At 44.7% G+C, this 27,913-nt stretch overlaps 1 protein-coding gene across 1 annotated transcript; it reads left to right on the plus strand.

Moving 5' to 3' along the window:
- The first annotated feature begins 1,587 nt into the window (after positions 1-1,587).
- Positions 1,588-26,984, plus strand: Ramp3 (receptor activity modifying protein 3). Its single transcript, XM_027938401.3, has 3 exons — positions 1,588-1,690; positions 20,457-20,589; positions 22,791-26,984. The coding sequence occupies exons 1-3, from the start codon at positions 1,636-1,638 to the stop codon at positions 23,044-23,046; spliced, it is 444 nt and encodes a 147-aa protein (XP_027794202.1). The 5' UTR covers positions 1,588-1,635; the 3' UTR covers positions 23,047-26,984.
- The last annotated feature ends 929 nt before the right edge of the window (positions 26,985-27,913 follow it).

The raw sequence follows: 27,913 nt of genomic DNA on the forward strand, positions 1-27,913 counted from the left end.
ATATATATATATAATGGAAAGTTATGTATTAAATTGGGAGCAAATGAGAAACATCTGGGGGCCAATGGTACTTCTCCCAAAATCTTCCCCTATCACCCCTTCTTTGGAGACAGGACCTCTGCTGTGTACCATCTGAGGGACACAGGCACCTCATAATGGAGATAGAGGATGCACTGTCATTTGAAAGTCTTTCCAGCAGAGGGAGCCAAGCATCTGGGAATAGTTCCTCTATTCAACATCAAGCCAAATCCTCTTAAATTCTAATACTCAGAATAAGCAAAAGGTTGGAGACCTCAACTGGCTGTTGCAGCAGGGACAAGTGGGCATACAGCAGAAGTGTATTATCCAGAAATAATACAGGCTGAGATGCCATGCATTTCTCCCATTTGGTAGAAGTACCATGTTATTTGATCACAAGGTCCTCATTTAGAGTCTACTTGATTGTCAATGAAAACTTCTTTTAAAACAATTTAAGAGAAAGAATTTCAGAATACATATAATAGTGTATTAGTTAGGGTTTGATCAAGAGAGACGCCACATAGTCATTTGGATAGGAAACTTTGGTATAAAGAATTATGGATTATGATAGGTTAGAGAGGAGCCTAAAGAACACAAGATGGCAGAAATGGGGCCCTGCCCCACCTAGCCTGGGGAGGCAGGAGCTGACCCAGCACAGTTGTGTGTGGGAGAGATGACCATTCCCAAGTCCACATGGGAAAAAGAGTGCAGAGTAGGGGCTGAAGGTAACAGAGGTGACCCGTCCTATGACTAAATGACCTGTGGCTAGAGGAAAAGGCCCTCCCAGTCCTCAGGGTCCCTGATGCTCTTGAGAGGCCAGGGCTTTGTGGGTGCCAGTTGCTGAAATACCCCCAAGTTTGTTCCTGGCTTAACCATTTGTGTGTGCTCCTGCCACACACACACTCACCCCCTCTTATACACAGTCTCACATGTGCACACAAATTCACACATTGCCTCAGGCTCGAAAGCTCACATGTGTCATTCCCCCCTCCCCAATCCCAGTCGCATAGCAACCTTCTTCATACCCTTTCCTGTTCCTTGGAGACTTGACTTCCCAATCTGTCTCTGCACAAACGCTCTTCCCTACCAAGTTCCCACCCAGGATTCTGTCCTCCTCTTTGCCAGGCTGCACTCCAGGTCCTCCCAAGTCTATCCACCACCCAGTCTACCCCTGGTGGTTTCCCAGTCTGACCCCACCAGCCTGTCCCCCAATTCTCCATCAGTCCACACTCCATCCTTATCCCATCTTCACCCCAGCCCTTTGCCCAGGCTGTCCCCGAAGTCTGTCCCCACTTTGTACGGCCCCCGGTCTGAATTGCAGCCTTTCTTCACCCCCTCCTTCCCTGTCCAATCCCACATCCCGTTCTCACTTTGGTTCTGACTCCAGCCCAGAATCCAGAGCACTCGCTTCCCCCGCCCCTCAGTCGGAGGGATGGTGCTTTGCGCATTTTGGGCTGCACCTCCTACTTCAGGCGTGACCGGGGCGTGGCCAGGGCGAAGACTGGGGGCGCGACTGTGGGAGTGGCCTGAGGGAGTGGGCTCCCGCGGCCCCGCCCCGCACCCCACTGCGCTCCACAGAGCCCAGACCCGGACAAGCCGTCCGGAGTCCCGCTGGCCATGGAGAAGCAAGCGCTGCGGCTGCATCTTTTCCCGCTGCTGCTGCTGCTCTGTGGTAAGGGGAAATTGGGCCCCGGGGCCCTCCAGCCTCTCACGGCCGCGGGGCCGCGCAAACCCTCGCCTTCCCCCGCTGCGCCTAGGTTGCGCACCTCCCCTTCCTTGGAGCTCAGAAGCGACGTGCGGTGACCCCAGAGCATCCCCCAGGTTCTGCTGGAGGGTCCTGGATCTCCCTGACATCAGAGGATCTGAGGGTTAAGGACCTGTGCATCAGGGGAGGCGCGGGGTTTCCCTGTGGGCTGCTGCGACGTCCCAGGCCTGGGGTACCATCTCCCTACCTGAGGGGGAGGTAGTGAGTTCCCCATCCTGATGAGTGGTGCACACTGTGCGAGTGTGTGGGTTGGAGGACTCCTGACCTTGGTAGCGTTGGCCTTTCTGACAGCTTCTACCCGAGTTCTTTTCCAGAGAGAAAACAGACTCAGTGAGAAACATAGCTTACAAAATGGGAATCGATTAAATTAAAAACTTGTTTTGAAATAGCTTACTGAAGAAATTATCCAAGAATAAGAGGGTGCGTTTACACGTATGCGTGTGTAATGTATATATGTGAGTGTGTGTGTGTGTCTGATATAGGGGCTTTGGTGGAGCTTCTAGGCAAGCGAGAGGGAAGCTGGTGATGGGGAGGGCCCTGGCTTGGGTATCAGTGACTCAGGATCTATCCACCAGGGCTGTTGCCTCTTGGGTTCTTTCTGCTTTCCTCTTCTGGCTGCAGCCTCCTTGGCTGTAAAATGAAAAGGTGGGCCTGTTTCCCCAGCATTTAAAATCTGGGATTCAATAAGTGAGGTGGGAAAGGGTGCACCAGGCTTAGTGGTGACTTTCCTTCTATTGAAGAGGTCTCTGTTCAGATCCAGAGTTGGAGCCAGTCTGGGGTGGATTTTTGTGTTAAAAGGGTAAAGGCATGTGACTACTTCTAGAAATCAGTATACCTATTTGGGATTTCAGCAGGCCTTCAATGCAAGGACCCTCTGATTGCAGTCTTGATCTTCATGGTGGAAGGAAAATCCCCAGTTCATTCTGAGGGAACCCGAGATTCTCCAGGCCACCTCCAGCATGAAATTGAAAAGGAGTGCAGTAAGAAACTATGAAAATCTTCCTCTTTAATATATCTGGGTCTTTTATGGACCCAGTCTCCAAGGTCTACCTTTTTGTCCTGTTTTGGTGGTTCCCACTGTCCCCCTTGCCTAAGGGCCAGGTTCCCTAGTGGGGGCCAGGTCCAGCCTCTCACAGACCTGCCTGGTATTATCCTGGCCTGAGCAAAAGTCAGAGAGAGGCAAAATGTATTCATGGTCATAAGTAATTTGCAGAGGTGGGACCAGAATTCAATCTGCCCTCTGGAAGGAAAGAGCTGAGTTTCCCAACTTCCAGGAATGGTGATCATTTGTGCTCTGGATCCTGACACATTGGTGACCTGAGCTGCCTTTAGGCTGCACAGAGTAGGAGTTTGGGGGCCTGCCCACTGCTGGGACTAGGACCTGAAGAAATAGTTCCTATTGACCAGCCAGTCATGAAGACCAGTTCTGAACAGGGAGGGTGCTGACTTGCAGTGTTTCTTTAAGAATTATAAAGCATTATTCAGAAAGCTGTTGGCACTGCACATGTCATGGGGGGTCTAGGAGGTGTCTACTAAGCAGGTAGTTGCTATGGTGCTCAGCTCTTGCCCGGACTTTCTTGGTGTGGGTGAAAATCCTGCATCATAATTCCAACATCATAAGACACTTACTGGCCCTAAGCCTCAGTTTCTTGGACTACAATGTGGATGCAGCTATAGCAACCTGTAGAGGGCTCTGTGATGATCAGTTTGATTTGATTGAATTCTTCCCAATCCTCTTGTGCTGGACATGGGATTATGAAGAGAAAGGATTTATGCTTAAATAAGGGGCTGTGCCTAGCACATGTCCCTCATGAGGGTTCACATTCAGCACTAGAACATAGGACACCCTAATATGTGTATATGTCTCTGTGTGTGGACATATTACCATCATTTTTTTTGGTACCATCCCTTTTGTCATTAATAAAAGTAATGGGCTGGGATTGTGGCTCAGTGGTAGAGTGCTTGCCTAGTACAGGCAGGACCTGGGTTCTATCCTCAGCACCACATAAAAATAAAGGCATTGTGTTGTGTCCATCTACACCTAAAAAATAAATATTAAAAAAATAAAAGTAATGACACCACTGTGTCATCTGTGGTCATGTTACTTCTGCTGAGTCAAATACATCCAAGGACACAGTAGTAAGTATCCTTGGGGACTTAAAAGTCTTCAAGGAGGTGGTTGGTCAAGTGCAGGGCTATTGATTTTTTTAAGCACTGGAGGTGTCTTGGAAATTGCCTGGTTCCACTTTTCATTTTATAGATAAGGAAACTGAAGTGGAGGGGTAGGGATGGAATTACCCGGATAAAGGTACTGGGGGCAGAATTTCCCACATATCATATATATCATAGCCTTCTAAGGCCAATGTCCAAGGCCTACCACAGACACCTTTGATGCTGTCATCTGGTTACTGCGGAGGAGGATGAGAGCGCCTGGATCTCATTTCAAAATGACTGACCACAAAAGGCTTTTCTCTTGGAAATGCATCTGTTTGGCTGTTTATCATCCTTCAGCATCTGGAAGTCCCTGAGACCAAAAGATGCACAGGCCTCTGTGTTCTTTGTTTCCCGATGAACCTAACCAAAATGGATTTTTATTTTGATTTAGTTCCTGAGAACTTCACTGGTTCCGTAAGCAGCACACAGCCAGTAGCCTGAGTGGAGTGACCCAGTTTTATGGGGTTTCAGGGTCCTGTGTCTTTACTCTGTTACTGTTATACTGGGTGGGTTGTGGGGTTGTGTAAGGACCCCCTTAAACTCTGTGTGTATCAGATATGGTGTCAGAATGGGCCCCTATGGAGAGCACTACATGTGTCCCATGTGCCTGTCTTGTGTGGGCCTAGGGCATCTTCAGAGCACTCTTGGTTAAGGAAGTTATGTCAGAACATCTGCTTGAGATACCTACCTGCACATGGTCCTTAGTAGCACATGTACAACTGCCTGGGCCTGGCTCTTGCTGTGCCGACATGCAGGGATTCAAGAAAAGAGATTCCAGGGAATACAAAGGTCCTGGGATACATACAGCTTCTGGGTTATATGGTGATTCTGGGATATTTAGAAGTTATAGGGTATATGGAGGTTCTGAGGCACAGAGAGATTCTGGGGTATGAGGAAATCCTAGGGTATACAAAGATTCTGGGGCACAGGCAGATTTTGGGGTATGTGGAGGTTCTGGGGTGTGTAAGTTTTGGAACACATCAAAATTCTGGAGCACGTGAAGGGTCTGGGGCACGTGGAGAATTGGGGCACATTAAGATTTAGGGTAGTAATTGAGTCAGGCATATTATAAGAGATCCCTCATTGGCTTGATTGAGGTTTATAGGTCCATGGTAAAGGTGCTGGGCAATACCTGTTCTGACATGGGGGTGGAGGAAAATCAGTGCGGTCTTTGATCTGTCCCTTAGGGGTAGGGGGAGAACAAGAGCTCAGAGAGAGTGATGGTCACTGAAGGGTCACTGGTATTTATGGTATCTTGTCCCAGAGATCAGTTTCAGAGCATCATGGCTCATGCAAAGATCAGATATGGCCCTATGTTGGAGAAATGGTTTGCCAGATATAGCCATGATCTGGGTTGGCTGTGCAAATACCTATAAGGATTCAGATTCATTCTGACTTCCAAAGGATAAAGAGGAGGAAGGGGAAGGGGAGAGAGAGGAAAGGGAGATTGAGTAGGACAAGAGAGTGACAAGTGGGACTTTCCTGGCCAGTGCCCATTAGGATGGCAGGTGGAGCTCAGGAGACTGACCCAAGGGTGCTGAGAGGGATCCCAACAGGGACTGATGAAGCCAGGCCAGGAATGAGGACAAGGGCTGCTTATGGGGAATAGCCTGTGGACTGTCAAAGCCTGAGGTGGGGAGCTCATCCTTGACCTGCAGGGAAAGGAGGCTTTTGGAACAAAGAGGCTTTAGGGAGAAAGGAGCACAGGCTGCCTTCACCATTGTCTGCCTCCATGTTGCCCTTGGGAACTGCGCTTCTCAGTCACTAGTGCCCCAACATGGATCAGAGCTGCCTTTTCACCACCAGGCTTGGCAGATGCAGCTGAGCAGGCGGCAGAGACTTGCTCAAGGCATCTCTGGCTCAGAGGCTAACTCTGTATTTGGTCCTGGGAAAGTTGCTTTTCTTTTGGGTTTCTGTCTTCCCGTCTTTTAACTGGGATGGAACAGAGGCCAGATATTTTTTTTCCCCAAGGTTCTTCCCAGGATAGATGCTGATCTGGACCCTGAAACTTGGTACACAGCCCAGCCTCCACAGGTACTTGAAATGTTTACTGGGAGAGAAGAAAAGGAAATGAAAATAGGGGAAGATGAGCAGGTACCATTGAACTTGGAGCACCCAGAGCAAGGAGGCAAGCCTAGGATAGACCCTTGCTTGACAAATCAAGGATGGGAGTTGGGTGAGGGTGTTAGCCCAGACCAGGGATGACAGTCCACCTGGAGGTAACTCTGTGGGAAGTCAACGTGGCTCTGAATCTTGATCCCCACCATGTCTTACTGCGCAGGTCACTGTTCCTGTCTTAAGCACCTGTTCCTTCTGGTTGTTGTAGGTTGGTGGGTTGGACCACACTTAGAACAGGGCCCTGGGGTACACTGGTCAGTGCTGAGGGAGGTGGAGACTCAAGAGCTGAAGGGGAAAGGAAATGGGACAAGGTGCTACCAGTTGGGTGCCTCTGGTTCCATTTCCAGGTAGAGACATGGAAGCTTAGAGATGGAAGTGAGTGTGTCAAGGCTGAAGGGCAGAGCCCAGGTGAACATTCAGGATGCCTGGTTCCTGCCTGCTGTTCTCCATCCTCTCTGCCCTTACTGCTCAGAGTGTGGTCCTCAGACCTGCAGGCATGGCATCATCTGGAGCTTTTCCGACATTAGCACATTGGCCCTACCCCAGGCCTGCTAGAGCGGAATCTGTACAGTACGAGGTCACCAAGGAGGTGATGGGAGATGTGTTGCCTTCTATCACTCGTTATTGATCTGGGAACATGGGAGTCAATTGGAGAGGAGCTTAACAAACATGAGTTCTTATCTGAGGTTCTCAAACAACAGGCCTGAGTTGTGGCCTGAGTGGGTCTAGTGTGCAGCCTAGTAGGTATCTCTGTTCTATCTTGTGTGTTTGTAGAGAGATGGCAGTGCCCAGAGGAGCTGGAGCTGGATCCCGTAGCCTCAGGGCTTTCTGGATGGGCTTGTGCATGTGGTCCCCACCTGTCTCAGGGAGGAATAGCTTTATTCTACTTTCAAAATGCAGGATAATCATTTACTTCAAAGCTTTTCAGAGTCCAAAGCTGTGTTAAAATAGAACCTGGAGTCACCAACCTGCACAGAGAGGGCAGCTGCTGGAGCCCAGGAAGGGTTTGTAATAAAGGCAGTCTGATTTATGAAGGAGGAAGGGTAGGCACCCCTGGGAGGGTGGGGGATAGCTGGAGCCTGGGGGAGCAGTGGTGGAAATAGAAAGCTGGATTGTGATGGTGTAAAGCCTTGACAGAGATTTTGTAGGTGCACAATTATTAACCAGTGGAAACACTCAGAATCAGAATTACTCTTTGTTAAAAATGAGGTGATAATAGGCTAGCAAGGTGAAGGGACCTGCCCAGAGTCACACAGTGAATTGAGGACGAGTGTGGACAAGGTCTCGCCCTCTATTTTCCAGCCAGACTGGGCAGATGGTAGGTGGGATGGTCAAGCTTCAGAAGATTGTTAAACCCTCTCGCTGCAGAGATGACACAGGATTCTCTTGAAGGGATGCCAGCCCTGGACTTGGCAGTGCTTGCCTGGGACTTCATGGTGTGAAGGCTCTGAAGGCCTGTTTGGGCTCAGTGGGAGATTGCTGTGGATGAAAACTCACTCTGCCTTTCTGTTAAGCTTTAAATAAACTCCAAAGACCTGTCCATCCTGCTCCTGGCCTTAGGTCCATTTTTTTAAAGTCATTTCTCATTCCCTTTTACCCAAACAACTGTGCACATCTTACCTCTTCTATACAGTGTGCGCCCTGTTGCTGTGGGCACCTCTGCTCTGGTGCTGCTTAAGTTTTCTAAAGTCTTCCTGATTTTTTTTTTTGTCTATTTGTTCTGTAAATTATTGAGAGAAGAATATTGAATTATCCAACTATAATTTTGAATTTGTGTATTCTCTTTACAGTTCTGTTTTTGTTTGTGTATTGCAATGCTGTTTTATTAAATACATAAATGTTTTAGATTGCTGTCTTCTTGTTGAATAAGCCTTTTTTTTTGTCATGAAAAGACCCTCTTTTTTTTAAAAAAAAATTTTTAGTTGTTGATGGACTTTATTGTCTTTTTTTTTTAAAAAAAAAGAGAGAGAGAGAGAAAGAATTTTAATATTTATTTTTTAGTTTTCGGCAGACACAACATCTTTGTTTTTTGTATGTGGTGCTGAGGATCCAACCCAGCGCCCCACGCATGCCAGGCGAGCGCGCTACCACTCGAGCCACAACCCCAGCCCTACTGTCTTTATTTTTATGTGGTGCTGAAGATCGAACCCAGTGCCGTATACATGCTAGGCGAGCATGCTACCATTGAGCCACAATCCCAGCCCCAGAAAAGACCCTCTTTATCTCTGGTAATATTGTTGGCTCCAAAGTATTCTTTGTCCACTACTGGTATGGCTGCTCCATCTTTCTTTTGATTTATGGTGGCATAGTCTATCTTTTCCTACTTTCTTATTTTGAGTCTTTATTTCAAATAGAAATTGAATTTCCTACTTTCTTTCTTTGAGTCTTTATTTCAAATAGAATTCCTGTAAGCAGCCTACAATTAAGTGTTGCTTTTTGATGTTATCTGACAATCTTTGCTTCTTAAGTGAATTATTTAGACAACTTATTTTGAAACTGATTATTGATATAGTTAAACTTACCTTTTTTTTTTTTTTTTTTGGTGCTGGGGATTGAACCCAGGGCCTTATGCATGCAAGGCAAGCACTCTACCAACTGAGCTATATCCCCAGCCCAATATAGTTAAATTTGAATTTATCATTATGCTATAAGTCTTTTTTTCCTTTTCTCTTTTGGGCTTATTGTTTTTAACAATTCCAGTGTATAGTTATTTATTGCAAATTGGTTGTAACTTTTTTGTTACTTTAACGATTACTGTATTTATTATATTTACCTTTATTTATTTATTTGTTTTTTGTAGTTACTGGGATGGAATCCAGAGGGTGATCTACCACTGAGCTTCATTCCCAGCCCTTTCTATTTTATTTTGAGACTGAATCTCATTAAATTGCTGAGGTTGGCCTTGAACTTGAAATCATCCTTCCTTAGCCTCCCAAGTAGTTGAGATTATAGATGTGCCTGGCTAGTGGTTGCTTTAGAGTTTATGGTATGCATCTTTAACTTATCACAGTCTGTCTTTAAGTGACATATATCAATTTGTATATAACCTAAAAATCTGACATGTCTCCCTCCTGACTTGAAGCGCTTGCTATCATACCTTTTACTTAAGTCATAAATCCTACAATACATTATTATTTTTGTTTTCACAGTCAGCTTTTAAATATATTTAAATATTGAGATACAAAATTTATATATTACATAGTTACAATTTCTGGTGCTCTGCTTTCCTTGGAATATGTCTATATTTGCTTCTTATATAGTTTTTTTTTTTTCTCCTTGAAGAACACTCCAAACCTTATTTGTGGTTTAGGTGTTTTCTTTTGACTTTTTTTTTTTTTAACCAGGGATTGAACTCAGGGGCACTCAACCACTGAGCCACATCTCCAGCCCTATTTTGTATTTTATTTAGAGATAGTGTCTTATTGAGTTTTTAGCGCCTTGCCATTGCTGAGGCTGGCTTTGAACTTGTGATCCTCTTGCCTCAGTCTCCTGAGCTGCTGAGATTACAGGTGTGGTCCACGGCACTGTTATTCTTTTAACTTTTGTATGTTTGAAAAAATTTTGTATTTTACTGTAAAAAAACCTCAACTTTATTGGGATGTAATTAATATACTATACAATTTGCCCATTTAAAGTATACAATTCAATGTCTCTTAGTTCATTCATAGAATTTTGCATTCATCACTACAATAAATTTTAGGGCATTTTCATCACCCCCCAAATAATTCCCACATCCATTTGCAGCCATTTATTTGAACCTCCTTCTCCTTAAGCAATCACTATTTTTTCTTTCTCTATATATTAACCTGTTCTCTACATTTCATATAAATGGAATCAGTATATGGTATTTTGTGATTAACTTCTCTCACTTAATATTTTTAAGGTATTCATGTTTTAGCATCGTCAGTACTTCTTTCTCTGTGGACAAAAACTTCCATTACTTCATGGACAAATAATATTATGCAGTTGTATCTATATAGTATCTATGTCCATATACCACATTTTATTTATTTGTCAGTTGATGGACATTGGACTATTTCCACTTTTGGCTCCTACAAACAATGCCGCTTAAACCTTTATATAAAAACTGTTGTGTGAACATGTGTGATATACATCTAGAAGTAGATTGCAAGATCACCGTAACTCTATGTTTACATTTGAGAAACTGTAGACCATTTTTAAATATGGCTGCATCATTTTGCTTTCTCATCAATAGTACATGAAGGTTCCCATTTCTGCACATTCTCACCAACAATTGTGTTCAACCCCAGGCCTGTAAAGGATCCACGCCTATTTAGTAATCCCCAAGAGAGAACTTGGAGGACTCAGTGGAGAGGTTTTGGACATTTTATTACTTAATCACTCCTTGGCAGTGGCCAGCCAGGATACAGTGGAGGGCTACAGGGGGAAAAATATAGGCTGGGTTGCATGCCCACTGTGCAAGTGGCTTTCTTCAGATGATTTATGAGTGCATTCTTTTACTTTACAACCAAGGTCACTCTTTTCATATTCTTTCCCAGGAAGTGCATATAAGGGAAGTGGCTAGCTCCCCCTATCCATTTCCTCATTACCATATTCTTTTTTAAAAAATATTCTCTTTTTTATTGATTAAAAAATATGACAGAAAAATGCATTACAATTCTTATTACACATATATACCACAGTTTTTCATATCTCTGTATATAAAGTATATAATTTGTGTCTTCATACATGTACTTTGGATAATGATGTCCATCACATTCCACCATCCTTGCTAATCCCCTGCCTCCTCCCATTCCCTCCCTCCCCTCTTCCTTATCTAGAATTCATCTAATCCTCCCATGTTTTCCCTCCCTACCCCACTATGAATCAGCCTCCTTATATCAGAGAAAACATTCGGCATTTGTTTTTTTGGGATTGGCTAACTTCACGTAGCATTATCTCCTCCATCACCATCCATTTACCTGCAAATGCCATGATTTTTATTCTCTTTTATTGCTAAGTAAAATTCTATTTTGTATATATGCCATATTTTTTCTTATCCATTCATCCAGTGAAGGCATCTAGGTTGGCTCCACAGTTTAGCTATTGTGAATCTTGCTGCTATGAACATTGATGTGGCTGTGTCCCTGTAGTATGCTGTTTTTAACTCCTTTGGGTACAGTCCAAGGAGAGGGATAGCTGGGTCAAATGGTGGTTCCATTCTCAGATTTCCAAGAAATCTCCATACTGCTTTCCATATTGGCTACACCAATTTGCAGTCCCACCAGCAATGTATGAGTGCACCTTTTTTCCCACATTCTCGCCAGCACTTATTGTTGTTTGTCCTCATAATAGCTGCCATTCTGACTGGAGTGAGATGATATCTTAGAGTAGTTTTGATTTGCATTTCTCTAATTGCTAGAGATGATGAACATTTTTTTCATATATTTGTTGATTGATTGTATATCTTCTTCTGAGAAGTGTCTGTTCAGGTCCTTGGCCCATTTGTTGATTGGGTTATTTGTTTTTTTGGTGCTTAGCTTTTTGAGTTCTTTATATACCCTAGAGGAGTAAAAATTTGCTCCTAGGATGTAGGCTCTCTGTTCACCTCACAGATTGTTTCTTTTGCTGAGAAGAAATTTTTTAGTTTATTAATTCTTGGTTTTAATTCTTGCACTATAGGAGTCTTATTAAGGAAGTTGGGGCCGTATTCTTTTTAGAGGCCTTTTATCTCATGGCAGGCTTTCTCAGGTACTCATTACTGATTAACCCAACAACTTGTTATTGTCTTTTAAATTATATTCATTTTTGTATATCTAAAGCGATATTTCATTGTAGTTTTGATTTCTATTTCCTTGGTGATAATGATGTAGATCATCTTTTCATGTGCTTTTTGGCCATTTGTATATCATGGAGTAGTAAAAGTTCTTTAAATATTATTATATATACAAGTCTCCTATCAGACTTGATTTTAATGCATTTTTCCCCATTTTGTGGGTTGTTTTTCACTGTTTTGATGGCTTCCTTTGAGGCAAAACATTTTCAAACTTTGATGCAGCCCCTTTATTTTTTTTTCTTTTGTTGCTTGTTCTTTTGATGTCATACACGAGACAGCTCTGTGTTGTACAAGGACACAGAGACTGACTCCTGTATTTTCTTCTAAAAATTTTCATAGTTTAGCTCTACATATAGGTCTGTTGTCCATTTGAGTTAATTTTTGCATATGATGTGAAGAAGGTGTCCAACTTTTTATTCCTTTGTATGTATATATCCAGTTGTTTCAGGACCATTGTTGAAAAGATTGTTCTTTCCATAATGAATTGTCTTGGTGACCTTGTAGAAAATTGATTTGTCATAATGTGTGGTATTATTACTGGACTCTCAATTCTATTTCATTGATCTATAGGTGTAGCCTTATGCCAGTACCACACTGTGTTGATTACTGTAGCTTTGTTGTAATTTGGGAAATTGGTACCTGTAAGTTCTACAACTTTATTCCTCTTTTTCAAGGTTGTTTTGGGGTATTTTGGGTCCCTGGTATTTCCATATTAATTTTAGCATGAGTTTATCAATTTATTGCAGAGGGCTAGCTGTGATTTTAAATTTGTGGGTTATTTTAGGTAATATTGACATCTTAATAACACTAAGTGTTCCAATTCATGAACATAGGCTATTTTTCCATTTATTTAGGTCTTATTTAAAAATTTCTAACATTTTTTATTTTTTGGAAGTGGTTGGAAACAATACCTTTATTTTATTTATTTATTTTTATGTGATGCTGAGGGTTGAACCCAGGGCCTTGCATGTGCTAGACTAGTGCTCTACCGCTGAGCCACAATCCCATTCCTTTATTTAATGTCTCTTTACAATGTTTTACAGTTTACAAAGTATAGGTTTTGCCATTTTTAATTAAATTTATAACCAATAATTTAATTTTTTTATTGTATTATAATAAAGTTATTTTTTAATTTACTTTTTGGATTGTTAATGTATATAAATACAATTTATTTTGTGTATTGATTTTGTATTCTGCAACTTTGCTGAATTAGTTTATTATTTCTAACAGTTTTATTTGGTGTGGATCCTTTAGCATTTTCTACAAATAAAATCATGATATTTGTGAATGGAGATAGTTTTACACTTCCCTTTCCAATTTGGATGACTTTTATTTCTTTTCTTGCCTAATTGCTCTGGATAGAACTTCCAGTACTATGTTTAATAGAAGTGGTGAAAACAGACATCCTTATCTTTTCTTGATTTTAGGGGAAAATTCACCACTGAGTATGATGTTAACTCTGGGGTTTTCATATGGTCTTTATCATGTTGAGGACATTCTATTCTTTCCTTAATTTGTTGTCATTTTATTTTTATAAGGAAAAATCATTTGATTTTTATCAGATGCTTTTTATGCATCAATTGAGATGATCATGTGTTTTTTCCCCCTTCATTCTATTAATGTGCTGCATTATGTTGAATTACCTTCTTATTTGTTTTTTTTTTTTTTTTTTTGGTGCTGGGGATTGAACTCAGGGGCACTCAACCACTAAGCCACATCCCCAGCCCTATTTTGTGTTTTCATTTAGAGACAGGGTCTCATTGAGTTGCTTAGCACCCGATGAGCTGAGGCTGGCTTAGAACTCGTGATCCTGGCAATTTGCAGATCTTTTAAAAGAACCAGTCTTTCCTTTTGTTGATTTCATTTATTATTTTTCTGTTTTATAATTCATTAATTTCTCCTCTGATCTTATTTCCCCCCCTTTGTTCTGTTCTCTTTAGACTTAGTTTGTTCTTTCTCCTGTGTGGTAAGGTAAAAGGTCAGATAATTGATTTGAGGTCTTTTTTAAAAAAATGTAGATGTTTGCTGCTGCATTTTCTCCTCTAAATATTTCTTTAGCTGAATCCTTCTAAGTTTTTGTATATTGTGTCTTAATTTTTATTCATATCAAAGTATTACCTAGTTCCTGTTATGAAATCTTCTTTGATCTATTGGTTATTTAGGAATGTGTTATTTATTTTCTACATTTTTGCGAATTTCCCCAACTTCTTTCTGTTTGTGATTTCTGATTTTAATTCTATTGTGGTCAGAGGCATTATATGATTTCAATATTTTAAAATTTATTAGATATTTTTAAAAGAAGTTTCACATCATTTTTGTTTTTCTGTTCTACTTTTACTTCAGAGAGATTAATTAGGTCTTTAACCTGTGTTTCATAAGGGCCCAGTCTTTACCAGTGCTGTTTTTCTGCCTCATTTGCATTCAAATTTCTATCAGTTGCCACTCTCTTTCAGTCTGAAGAAATTCCTTTGGTATTTTTTTTAATTGGGTGCTGGGGATTGAACCCAGGACTTCATGCATATTAGGCAAGCAGTCTATACTGGACTATAACTTCCTTTAGCATTTCTTGTAACATTAGTCTGTTATTGATGCTATTGCTTTGTTTTTCCAAGAATATCTTTATTTAATTTTAATTTTTGGAAAGATATTTAGCTGAATATAATTTTTTTGAAAATTTTTATTGGTTCTTTTTAGTTGTATACAATAATAGAATCCATTTTGACATAATTATACACACATGGAACATATCTTATTCTAATTCAGATCTGATTACCTCTCCTTCCTATCTCTTTCCCTTCCCCCTGCTCCCTTCTCTTTATTGATTTTTCTTCCATTTACCCATATTTATTATTATTATTTCTTTTAAAAGATTTGTTCTTTTTAGATATACATGACAATAGAGTGTATTTTAACATTATACATACATGGAGTATAACTTATTCTAATTAGGATCCCTGAATATAAAATTCTTGATTGACAGTTTTTTTAAAGCGCAATATGTCACCCCACTGCTTCTGGGCTCCATGGTTTCTTCTAAGAAGCTAGCTGTCAATCATGTTGGGGTTCCCTTGAATGAATCTTTTTTCCTGTTCTCAAGATATTTTTATGTCTTTCAAAATTTTTACTATTTATGCTTCTTACTTTGCTATTTATACTTCACTATTCTTACTTTGCTATTTATACTTCTTGGGCTTTGCAGAGAGTTAGTTGACAGTCTAATGAATTTACAATTTTGCTCCAAGTTTTGCCAAAGACTAGAACCTTGGAAAGTTCCCTCTTCAGTCTCTCTGAAGGGGTGCAGCCTTGGGCATATGAACAGTCTGACAGATTATCTGGAATGAATGGCATTTTAAAAAACTGCCAGGTTTCCTTGGATTCTGCCTTGGAGCAGTGTGGCTTATAGGTCAGCTAGTGCTTAGTTAGAAGTTGTGCTTATGCCCCATGAGTTAGTAAGGCCCTACCTTCAGCCAGTGGATCTGAGTATAACTTGGGGAGTGCTTTCCTGTCTTCCTCACATCTTGCCTTGCTGGGTCCTGCACGGTGCAGCTCATGCAGTGCACACCTCTTAGGACCTGTGGGGATGAGTGGTGTTCCAGGAGGGTTCTTTCCTGGTTCTTTCTGTTAAACTGCCACTTGGTCTACCATTTTGTTTGTTGTTTTTGTATAGTGGATCCACCAGCCTCTCTTAATGCCTTATTACTAAAACTCCCTTGTTTTTTTTGACAATGACCTTAGGCATATGCAGGTGCTCTGTTCCAAATATAGTTAGTCCTCTTTGCCAGAGATGTGGAGATAATCTGTCCTTAACCTCTGGGCAAGACCTTGGTGCCACCATACTGAACTTGGGGTTGAGACAGTAACCTGTTTCTATCAGAGTGACATCTCTGTTCTATGAGAAGGTACTGGATTGTAGTTCCTGGTCTCCTTGGCTTGCTTCTCCCATTGAGGACCCTGTGCCCTACCTGTGAGCTGGTAGTATTATTGGCTTGCCATGCCTGGAGCAGAGCCTCCACTGGATAGGAAGGGAGTACCTGTCATCCTGGCCTCATCTGCCATAATAAAGAGACCTCCTATGACATGGAGCTCAGGGGAATATGCATTTGCCCCTTTTAGGGTGAAACTGTAGCCCTAGACTTGGAGCTGGAATAGAGAGGATCCTCTTCCACCATGTTTGTACCCACTTGGAGCAGAGCCTTTATAACTGGAACTGGGAATCGGTGGGAGCAGGTTGTGGCTTAAATCACAGGCTCACTGTTCTGAGATGTAAAGGTTTTCCTAAATAATGTTCTCCGTTTGATATATGCCACATATGGGAAGGCTGCACCTGCTGGTGACACTTTCTATTGAGGCAATACTTAGTTGTGAGCGTTGTGAGCTGCCTGTATTTCTTGGAAGGTGGGTTGTGATATTTTTTTAAGAGAGAGAGAGAGAGAGAGAGAGAGAGAGAGAGAGAGAGAATTTTTTAATATTTATTTTTTAGTTTTCGGTGAACACAACATCTTTATTTTATTTTTATGTGGTGCTGAGGATCGAACCCAGCACCCCGCGCATGCCTGGCGAGCGCGCTACCGCTTGAGCCACATCCCCAGCCCCAGGTTGTGATTTCATGAGGACTTCAGTCATGGTTCCTTCCTCTAGAAAGGGCCTGAATTTGCTTCTGCTGGATCCTCTCCATGATTAGTTTAAGCCGACGTGTAAGTTGGGTTTTCCCTGGGTAGATCCAGGTCATGTGAATGTGGGCTGTGAATCCACAAGAAGGTTGGCCTGTGTTGTGTCTTCTCAGAGGGGGTTCCCCCTTTTCTGCCCATGCCTAGGTACTACTCCTCCAAGTTGCTGAAGGTGAAGTTATTTCTAGCTCATTTCCTGCTGGATGTCAGTTACTGGGGGCCTTCCATTACACCTCCATCTCGGGCTTCATCTGTCCCATTTTCTAGATTGGGCAGACACATTCAGGGCAAAAACAATCCCATGGCTCTGGGTTCCACTCCATCTAGTCTTTGGCTTGACAATTCTTCCCATCTCGTCATTTTGATGATTTTTATGAGTATACTATTTATATTTTATCCAGGGCTTTTGGTTGTTTTCAGCAGGAAGTGGGTCTGGAGATCTGCCATATACCTGGACATAAGGATACGTTGAGGCTTGGATAGGCTTTAAACAATTCCATACTGCTGCTGTAGATGGCATCCAGCAGAAGTTGTGGGTCATGGCCAGGTCTCAGGGTCATCCAGGCTGCCTGTAACAAGTGTAGGATTTTGGTTGTATGATGTGGCCTCTTTGATCTTGTTTTTATGGAAAGAAAGACACACACTTTGAGGTGACTGTGTGACACCAGCTGGGTCATAGTCCTGTGACTTCAGTGTGGACCTCACTGACCACTGGTGGGTGGGGGAAAGTCATTCTCTATAGGGTCCTGCCAGTGAAATGTGGGGAGGAAAAAAGGGGCAGGACTGACTGTCCAGGGTACTGATTTCTCTGCTGGGCATCAGTTACTTTGTCCACAGTTCACTTTGCTTTGACCACTAGGATCCTGGGCTCCTTTTTAAAAAATATATTTTTAATTTTTTAGTTATAGATGGACACAGTATCTTTATTTTGTTTATTTATTTTTATGTAGTGCTGAGGATTGAACCCAGTGCCTCACATGTGCAAGGCAAGTGCTCTGCCACTGAGCCACACCCAAGCCCTGGGCTCCTTTTATTTACTGAGTAAACACTGCCAGGAATCTCCCAGGGCCACACTTGAGCTGAGGATAGAGGAGAAACACACCATGTGCATGTGCACACACACACACACAGACACACATACACACACAGACACAACAGACATGCACACAGGTACACACTCAGGCACACACACACAGACATGTAGTTACAGAGACACATATAGACATGCAAAGACATACAGACATATGCATAGATACACACAGAGACACATAGAGACACATATACAAATGCACACGGGCTCAGACACACAGACACATAGACACAAATACATGGACACACAGATACATACAGATACAAAAAAGGGACAGGACTGACTGTCCAGGGCACTGATTTCTCTGCTAGGCATCAGTTACTTTGCCTACAGACTATGCAGACACACACATACATAGACATACAAACACAGATACATAGACACACATAGACACACAGACACAAACACACAGATATGTAGACATAAACATACAGACACACAGATACACACAGACTCACAAACCAGGCACACAGACATACACAGATACACAAACACACAGATATGTAGACACGGACATACAAACATACAGACACATAGATACAGACAGATTCACAAACTAGACATACAGACAAACACACAGACACATAGACAATCAGACACACAAACACATAAACACATAGACACAGACACACAAACACACAAACACAAAGACACACAGACACACAAACACAGATGATAGACATGCATACAGACACATGGACACATACATACACAAAAATACACAGACTTAGATACATATAGACACACAGATATGCAGAACACATGGAACACAGATGCACACACAGACACACAGACACGCAGTGATACAGACATACAGACATAGACATACTCACATACACAAACATATAGACACACAGATACACAGAGATACATCCAGACACATAGACACAGACACATGAGGCAGAGCCACGACAACAGTAAAATCCAGCTCCTGGAGGAGTGTGAGGTCAGGGTGAGGTGAGGGGTTGCAGGGTGGCCTTCCTTCTGGAGAGAAGGGGTGTAGGGATGTCGTGGGCTGTTACATGAGCTGAGCCTGCAGATGTGCTGGTGGGACAGGTGAACATGGGGATGATGGGCATTTAGATGCAAGAAAACATAGAGGGCCAAGATGCTGTGTGTTCTGGAAGAGAGAGGATGCTGAGCCCTAAGCCAATAGGCTGTGCTGGGGGATGCAGCCAGTCTCTGTCCCACTGTCTGCCTGCAGGTGGCAGGGGCCCACAGCTGAGCCAGGTCTGTGTGCATACCCTCCTGCCCCACCTTGTGGTTCCCTGGGGTCTTGGGATGTGGTGGGTGTTAGGGAAGCTCCCATGGACAGAAAGGGCATTCCCACACAGGCCCTCTGGTATATCCACTGGTACCTGTCTGCCTGTTCTATTTCACTCATGATGACCCCTGTGCAATCTTCCTCTTGTGGGTGGAGGTGAGGTGAGCACTCCAGTTCCCTCAAGTCTGTGAGCCCAACACCTCAACCCTATCTGTGGTCCCAAGCCTTTGTACTAGAACTTAGGGGGCCCCAGAACCTTCCCTGGCATGAAAATGGAGAGGGCTGTGGCCTCTTTTGTGGTGGCTGGGGTACTGTGGTCTGATGGAGTAGGTTGCTGTACAGAATATGATTTGGTCTGTATCCCCCATTTCCATATCAAGGTGATTTATCAAACACCTTTTTGGTGCCCAGTTGAGCTGCAAAAGAGAGAATACAGGATCTTGACACATTTGCCCTCTGGGAAAGTAACATTCATTCATTCCCCTGACAGGTTTTTGCTAAAGGAGGGGAAAGCAGTGAGAAATTTACAGAACACCAGTAACAAAGGCTTCATAAAGATGGGTCTTCTGTGGGCACAGGACTTAATTTAGCAAACTCAAGAGTCTCATGGTCCTGTTTCCCTCTTTAGAGATGGGGAAACTGAGGTAGAGCTCCTAACCAGTGAGGCTGTGTGAGGTAGATCTATCCCATTCCAGTCTGGAGTCTCTTTCCTGCTCCCTTCCACCGTCTCTCCTATAACCAAACACTGGTTGCCAGGACACAGACAGCAGGCCCCCCCCCCCCCCCCCCCACACACACACACTCCAGGGCACATACACACGGACTCTCCTTTGATTATATGATAATGTGCAAAGCAAGGGTTGGGTGAAGGTGAAGGAAGTTTAGGAGCTGGTAGGTCCTTCACCAGGAAATGGGATGACCATGATGTGGGATGGGTCCTCGGGGATAGGAAGTCCCTGCGTAGTGGAAGGGAGGATGTTCCTTAGGGGAGAGTGTGTGGGGTGAATTTGCAAGGTTGGAGGAGATGAGATGTTTTGTGGGAAGATGCTGGGAAGGCCAACTGGAAAATCCTGGGGCAAGGACTGCCTCAGACTCAGGTCTCCTTAAATCAGAGTGGGGCTTGTATAGGGCTGAGTGGTCCTTACCAGCTCAGAACTCTGCTCCTTCTATAGGCCATGGGGTGGTCCCCACATCTCAGATCCCTTCTCAGAACTGTTGCAACCACCACCCACCACCCCTGGGTTGGAGCTGGAGCCTCCTGGCCATTACTGATGTGCCTAGGACCCCTCCTCACCTCGGGAGGATTCTCACTGCTGCTTGCTCCCTGCATCATTGCAGTGATGAAGGGGCAGACTTGCCTCCTGGGTGGGTCTCCTTTTTGGGAGAGGGGAGGTCAGGGCAGAGAGAAGAGTTGCTTGCCTATGAGGGGACATCAGGAGGTGCTGCGAGAGGTTGTCCTTGCCAGAGTCCCTGGGGCACCCCTCATGTTAGCCTGTAGAATTCTCATGCTGTCCTCTTCCCAGGTGGGTGTGCCCGAGTGTGCGGCTGCAATGAGACCCGGATGCTGGAACGGCTGCCTCTGTGTGGGAAGGCCTTCGCAGACATGATGCAAAAGGTGGACGTCTGGAAGTGGTGCAACCTGTCTGAGTTCATAGTGTGAGTGCCCTGAGAGGTCCGGTACCCTGACCCACACTGCCCATGGCCCCACCCACACCATGCCCTGGCCCCAGTCCCTCCCATGGCTCTGCCCTTTGCCCCACCCACAGCTCACCCACAAACCCACCTACATACTCCGTCCACTAGCTGCCCAGGGCCCTGCCCACCCACAGGCCTGGTTCGCAGATGCTCCCAAGGTCTTTCTGTCTGGCTTAGCCGCATAGGTTTGTGGGCAGTTGTCGTTGGCAGTATTTCTGGGCAGCAGTTCCATGGACAGATCTGGAGTCCTGAGAGTTACAGAATGTTGTTCTCATCACATCAAGATGCCAGGCACTTTCGAGAGAAAGGATTTTTCAGAGTAGTGTTAGATGATTTTCCTGTCCCAGATCACCTGGTGGAGCAGAGTGGGTGGGCAATGGAAACTGGGAACTTCTGGGGGTCAAAGGATTTGCCCATGGACCTGGCTGTTTAGGTGCTCCTAGAGCCTGGGCACATCCAGGGGCTGCATTATGTCTGAGGCTCCAGAGGGTTACCTAGGAAGGCACAAGTGTATGGCTTGCGTTTCAGCCTTGGTGCTGTAACCCAGCCTGGGATGAGTCAGGAGCCTGGTGGAATCAGTCAGGAGTCTGGTTGGGTGACTCAACCCAGGTTTCTCCACACTGCCTAAGAAAGAGTAGCTCAGGAGAGCCTTTGTGAGATGCAGACTCGGATGTTGTTCTGTGCAGGAAGCTCCTTGCAGGAAGAGGCCCCTTCCTGTTGATGGGACAGGTCAGCCACTCCCTCTTGGAACAGTACAGAAAGGAGGAGGTGGGCCTGTTGCCTGACCCCTTGGGAAAGTTGAGCCAGGACCCTCCTTCTCCTGTGTCTGTCATGCATCTGCAGCACAGGCGTGGGAAAGTGCTGCTCTGTGTGGGAGCTGCCGGCTCTTGGCAGGTGTCCACCCAGCTTCCTCCAGAGCATCTTGAATGGATGGCTGCCATTGTCAGCCCTGAAGATCCTAACAGCAGGATGGTCACCACCTTCAGAGGCTGCTTACCAAATTCCAGGTCAGGTGGCTATTGGAAAATCCTTATATACGTCAGGCTGAACTCTAGGTTCAGTTAGCCATGGTCCTTAGTCAACCTCAAGAACTGACTAGAACCTGCCTACTGGACAGGCAAGGTTCATCATGGGTGGTTTGCTGAGAGCCATTCCCATGTATTTTAGTCAGCTTTTTCGTTGCTGTGACTAAAAGACCTGGTCAGAACGATTGTAGAGGAAGAAAAGTTTATTTGAGGTCTCAGTCCATAGAAGTCCGGCTCCATTCCTTGGGGCTCCAGGTGAGGCTGAACATCACAGTAGAAGAGTGTGGCAGAGGGAAGCAGCTCACATGTTAATCAGAAAGCAGAGAGACTCCCCTGGCCAGATACAAATACATACCCCAAAGGCATATCCCTCTAGTGCCCCACTTCCTCCAGCCATACCCTACCCCCTTCAGTTCTCACTCAAGTAATCCCATCAGGTGATTAATTCACTGATTGGGTTAAGGCTCTCACAACCCAATTATTTCCCCTCTGAACCCTCTTGCATTGTCTCACATGTGAGCTTTTTTTGGGGTATACCTCACATTTAAAGCATAACACCATGTTTGATCAAATGAACAGGGAACCCCCTTGAGATGCATGTTTCCTGCCAGGTGGGGCAGAGAGAGGCAGCTTCCCAGCAGGAGACAGAGGTGGGTGGGGCTCACAGGTCTGATACTCCCAGTTGCCACTTGGTATATGAGAGCAGGTTGACTTGGTTAGAAGGCTATTGGCCCTGGCCTCAGACAGACCCTACTTTTGGATCCTAGGGTGTCCCTGGATGATGAGGGCCTTGCAGGTCCATGTGGCTGTGGCCCAGGTATCTTTTGGCCCTGGAAAAGTAGCACTTGGCTTGTCCTCTGGGCAGACTAGGGTGGTGCTGGGTGTTGGGGGCTGGGCCCAAACTTTGGGTTCTAGGAGCTCAAGTCCTCAAGGGGGCAGGAGACACAGACAGAAGGGCATAGATATAGATGACCCATGTAGTTGGGAGTATGGAAGTGGCTTCCAAGGCCACACTTTGAGTTGGTGTCCAAGTAGGACTGGGCCTGGAACATTTCCCACCTGTCCTGTTGGCCTGGGGTCAGGGGCAGGCATGAGGGGCCCTGGGGAGCATTGTGATCTCACTTTCTGCCTTTGCAGGTACTACGAGAGTTTCACCAACTGCACCGAGGTGGAGACTAATGTTGTAGGCTGTTACTGGCCCAATCCACTGGCCCAGGGCTTCATCACTGGCATCCACCGGCAGTTCTTTTCCAACTGCACAGTGGACAGGACCCACTGGGAAGACCCCCCAGATGAGGTGCTCATCCCACTGATCGTGGTGCCTGTCCTGTTGACTGTGGCCATGGCTGGCCTGGTGGTGTGGCGCAGCAAACGCACTGACCAGCTCCTGTGAGAGCCCATTAGACAGAAGACCATGTCAGACAAGCTGGAAGAATGTTCCTGGGGCTGCGAGAGCTGGTGGATGGATGTCATTACTGTCTGGTCTGCTATGGCTGCATCTCACTCCATTCAGATTGATAGTCCCTGGTGACTGGCCTGTTGCCTGACTGGGACTCAGGCTGCCCTCTCAAGCTCTTCACTCTTCCCTGGGCCAGTGAAAGACAGTGACAAAGCCAGGACTTGTGTGCTGGGCATGGAAATCATCCTCTGCTGAACCCTTCACTCCCCTGTGCTAGGCCACCTTGTCTCTAGCCATTTCCTCTCAGACTCTCTCCCTATGTCAGCCCCAGCCCTGGACCTAACTCCTCTTCAGCTGTGACCCTGACCCCATCTCCTGCCCAACCCTGGCCCCTGACCACACCCATGTAGAAAGGGTAGGTGAGAGCATTTGGCAAATGTTATGTGCTGTGGAACCCTGAGTCCTCCTGGTGGGGAGCCCAGATAGATCCACTGCTAGAAAGACTGAGGAGTGAGAGAGACTGGGGATCCCCAGGAGCCACGTGCAATCTGCAAATCTTCCTGATTCTGAAGCTGGTGTGGGTAGAGTGGGGTTGTGAGGACAGGGCCTTCCTTCTATGCTGGGGCTGGGGTGGGCTTTCTTCCCATGGGGCTCCCTGAAGAGTAAGGAACCCTGAGAGGGAAGTCTACATGCTAATGTTCTCTGTCTGCTGCTGTCTGCTATTTTTGAGTAAAGAGTCTCTCTAAGTCTGGAATTTCTGACTTTATTTCAGGGTATTTAAAAAGTTAGTGGCTTTCTTGGGACTGACATCCAAAATCTCTAAAATCTTTGAAACCTCTGAGGTCTTGTCTGAAAGTTTTTTTTTTTTTTTTTTATGGTTGGGTGTGTCTTTAATAACTTCAGTCAGCCGAGGTTTTTGCACTGCTGTGTTTAGAGCCTTGGGGAATACCAAGACCTATGAGGCACAGTCAGGCCCCCAAGAGTCCCTTCACTTGTTGGGGAGGCAGATACGCCAGCCCTGAATGCAGTGTGCACAGAAAGTGGGGTCCATCTGGGGATTTGGGAGAAGGTTCCCGGAGATTTTGGAAGAGGGTCTTTAAGAATGAGTAGTTTCCCCCTTTGAAAGCATCACGAGTGAAAGCCCAGTGACATACAAGAACTTGGCATGGTTGGAGCCTGGGCTGTGTGAGCAGATTTGGGAATGAAAGCATAGATAAGGAGGGAGCTAGAAAGGGGAGAAGGGGTGGTTAGGGGATGAAGTCTTTGCAAAGGTACATTATTCAGGGCACTGAAGGCTGACTTCTTTTGTGAAGCTGTTGTGTAGTTTGCCCCTCTTCAGCCCCATTTTAATTTCAGAACCTTTCTGCAAATTGGTTCAGACTTCAAGTCCATACAGAGGTCCTGTCTAAGGACATGGTCACTAACATTCTCCCAGGGTGACCACTCCTCCTTATAACCTTACTCATAGTGGGAGGGCAGTGATTGATTAAATAAATTTTGAATTTTTCAATTGATAGAATTGTAAGAAGTTTTTTTTTTTGTACTGGGATTGAACTCAAGGGCACTCGACCCTTGGGCCATATCCCCAACCCTTTTATGTATTTTATTTAGAGACAGGATCTCACTGAGTTGCTTAGCACCTTGCTTTTGCTGAGACTGGCTTTGAACTCACTATCCTCCTGCCTCAGCCTCCTGAGCTGCTGGGATTGCAGGTGTGTGCCACCATGCCCAGCTGTATGAAATTTGATGACTAAGCCCAGTGGGTTGGCAGAACTATAAGAGACCCTGGAATTTTTTCCATTATCAAGGAAATAAAAATATAGAATATAAACTAATATTAAAACACATCTTCCCAAATGAAGCTCTATGCATGAAATTGAAATGCAAACTCTGAGAGGTGGTGGGAGAGAAAAATCAGCCACCAGATCTTTGCAGTGGACTTGGGAAAGGTACTTTCGGGGGTTGGAAAGGACTGTCAATGGAAGGTGAGACTTTCCTCTGGCCACCTCACCCCTGACGACTTGGCAAACCAAATCAGGAGTACAGGGCAGCTGCCAGAGGGAGGCAGACCTTCTCGTTGGCCTGGATGTCTTCTGGAGGGACTGTAAGTCCTGTTGCTGAGATCCCTGTGGTAGCAGCCTGACTCTGTCCTTTTGAGGCTGACCAGGGAATGGCTTGTGAAACGGTTTGCAGAAGTCACGTGGCTAGAGGGGAGATCTCCAGAACAGACAGGCCCAAGTCTTGCAAGTTCTGGCAGTCACTTATGGCACCTGGGGGGATATCCTGGGGGACACTGGGCAGCTTGTGGGCTGAGCAGCTGCATTGTGGATGGGATAGCAAGGACTCAGTATCACACTTAAAGGGTAATTGTGCAGAATGGAGAAGGAAAAGGCATGTCTTGCTGGCCTGCTTCTGGAGTCCCAGCATGATCTGAAACAAGCTTCAAGTCCAAACAGAGGTCCTGTCTGAGGACATGGTCAGTGATGTTCTCCCAGAGTGACCACTCCTCTCTATGTCCTTGTTCATCATGGGGAGGCAGTGATTGATTAAATTGATTTTTAATTTTTCAATTGATAAAATTGTATGAAGTTTTATGACTAGGCCCAGTGGGTTAGCAGGACTTTAAGAGACCCTGAGTTTTCTTCCAGTATAAAGGAAGTAAAACTATAGATCATAAACTAATATTGAAACATATCTTCCAAAAAGAAGTGAGAAGCTTCACGAACCAACAACCATAATTGGTGCAAATCAGAAACAACAAACAAACAAACATTTGAAGTCTCTGAAAATTGTCCTGAGGCTACATGGAAAACAAAGAAACATTTACTAAAGAAAAACATACTAAATCTGGATATGAACATAGAGAGCAAGAAGTCTTCTGGAGGTTTCCAGTGTTAATCAAGGAACTGTCCAGGAAGATGGAAGAAAAGACCAAAAAAAGGCCAGTCTTGGTGACTCTGATGTCCCTGGCACCAAGTATCCACCAAGTATGCTATGTGGATGACCCTCCTGATCCCCCTGAAGGGATCCTGCATTAGGGAGGTCAGGGGACTGGGCTGCTTCAGCATCAGGTCTTAGTGTGGATTGGTGAGGTGGCCTGAATGATTTTGGGAACTGGCCCTTCTTGCTCTTCTCTTTCAGGTCACACACTCTTTCTGTTGGAATTCTCAGTAGTTGCTTTATCTGAGAGCTCTCTCTCAAACTATGCTCACGTACAGAGCTGATCCTTGGGACTTTGGGGCTGTGGGTGTCAGGAACATGGTAAGGAGCTGCCAGGCAGATCATGTGCACCTGAGACAAGTCATACTTGTCCACAATTAGGTTTTCTAATTTTGATTTTCTCTTCCTTGTCTATGATAGGGCATGAAATACAAAATCAAGGACAAGAAGAGGGCCCTGGTCCTTGTTCCTCCCTTGACCGAAGGCAATCTTCCTCAACACACTAACATGATTGTGCACCTGACATGTGGTGCTGTCAACCCCAGGCTGCCTGGGACATTCCTTTGGGTCTCCCAATGAGTGAAACATATATCCATTATAAAATATTTCTGATTTATTTCTTGTAGTTTGGGTATGAGGTATTTCCCTCAAACCTCCTGTGTTAATGGAGGAATGTTTGGAGGTTAAATGATTGGATTGTGAGAACTGTGACCTAATAAGTCCATCCTAATTTGAAGGGACTGAGTGGTAACTTTAGGCAGATGGGATGTGGTTAGAGGAGATGGGGTGCCCTAAAGGGGTTCATCTTCCCTGTGGCTTCTTCCCCACTTGCCTCTCTCTGCTTCTTAGCTGCCATGAGCTGAGCAACTTTTCTCTACTATACCCTTCCACCATGATGTTCTGCCTCACATGGGTCTGGAGCACTGGAGTCATCCATTTATGGTCTGAGAACTCTGAAACTGTGAGCCCCCAATAAATTTTTCTTCCTCTAATTTTTTTGTTGTTTTTCGGGTATTTTGGTCACAGTGACACTGGTGCAAAGCTAACACATTTATTTACTTATTTTTGTGGTGCTAGGGATTGAACCCAGGGCCTCATGCCTGCTAGGCAAGTGCTCTACCACCAAGCTATACCCCTAGTCCTATTCTGGAATAAAATCCACCAAAATATGCTGAACCCCACCCTGAGCCAGCCCCCTGCAAGGAAGCTTCATGCACATTTGTAACTTAAATGCATTCAAGCTAGGATTGTGTTGGATTGAGCTTTGGGCCCATTTCCACACCAATCCTCTCCCAACCCCCCCTCCACCCACCAACCCCTCTGTGGTTTTGCAAACATTAGTAAAATCAAACATTAGTAAATGTTGATGGATCCAAATGGAGAGAAAGCTTTTCTTTCAGCTTAAGCATCTACGCTGCATGTGTTTTTTTTTTTTTTCTAAGTATTTCAGTCCAGAAGGCTGTGAAAGGGACTCTGTTCCACAGCTGCACCAGTTCTTCATGGGGGAACAATCAAGACAGGATGCAACAAGCACATCGTTGCTCTTACAGTGAACTTGGGCACTGTGCTCACAATATGGCACATTCATGGAGCCTCTTTGCTACAGAGATTTACTTTGCTCTAGAAGCATTGTTTTAATTTTACAATGGGAAGACTGAATTCACAATAAAGGGATCAGCACCAAATAGATGTAGGTATGGCAATAAGATATTTGGGAAGTAAATGCTCTTTCTGTTATCTACCCTTCATTAAACAGGGCCTGGAATTGTAGGGAGAGGTTTCCACTAAGATATCACATTTTTTCTTAAGGGCTCCCTTCTCAGCTTAAAGAGAGAATGAGGCCAATCCATAAAGAGGTAAGTGAAGAAAGGGTGTCCAGAAGGACGGGTTTAGGTTTCGCTCTGTGCTCTTGAGCCCACAG

The sequence above is a fragment of the Marmota flaviventris genome, chromosome 1 (genome assembly GCF_047511675.1).
Source record: "Marmota flaviventris isolate mMarFla1 chromosome 1, mMarFla1.hap1, whole genome shotgun sequence".
In the NCBI taxonomy this organism is placed as follows: Eukaryota; Metazoa; Chordata; class Mammalia; order Rodentia; family Sciuridae; genus Marmota; species Marmota flaviventris.

Coding starts and splice junctions, on each gene's coding strand:
- Ramp3 (XM_027938401.3), top strand. CDS start 1,636: ATGGAGAAGCAAGCGCTGCGGCTGCATCTTTTCCCGCTGCTGCTGCTG. Junction 1,691..20,456: donor GCTGCTGCTGCTGCTCTGTG/GTAAGGGGAAAT, acceptor TCCTCTTCCCAG/GTGGGTGTGCCCGAGTGTGC. Junction 20,590..22,790: donor AACCTGTCTGAGTTCATAGT/GTGAGTGCCCTG, acceptor CTGCCTTTGCAG/GTACTACGAGAGTTTCACCA.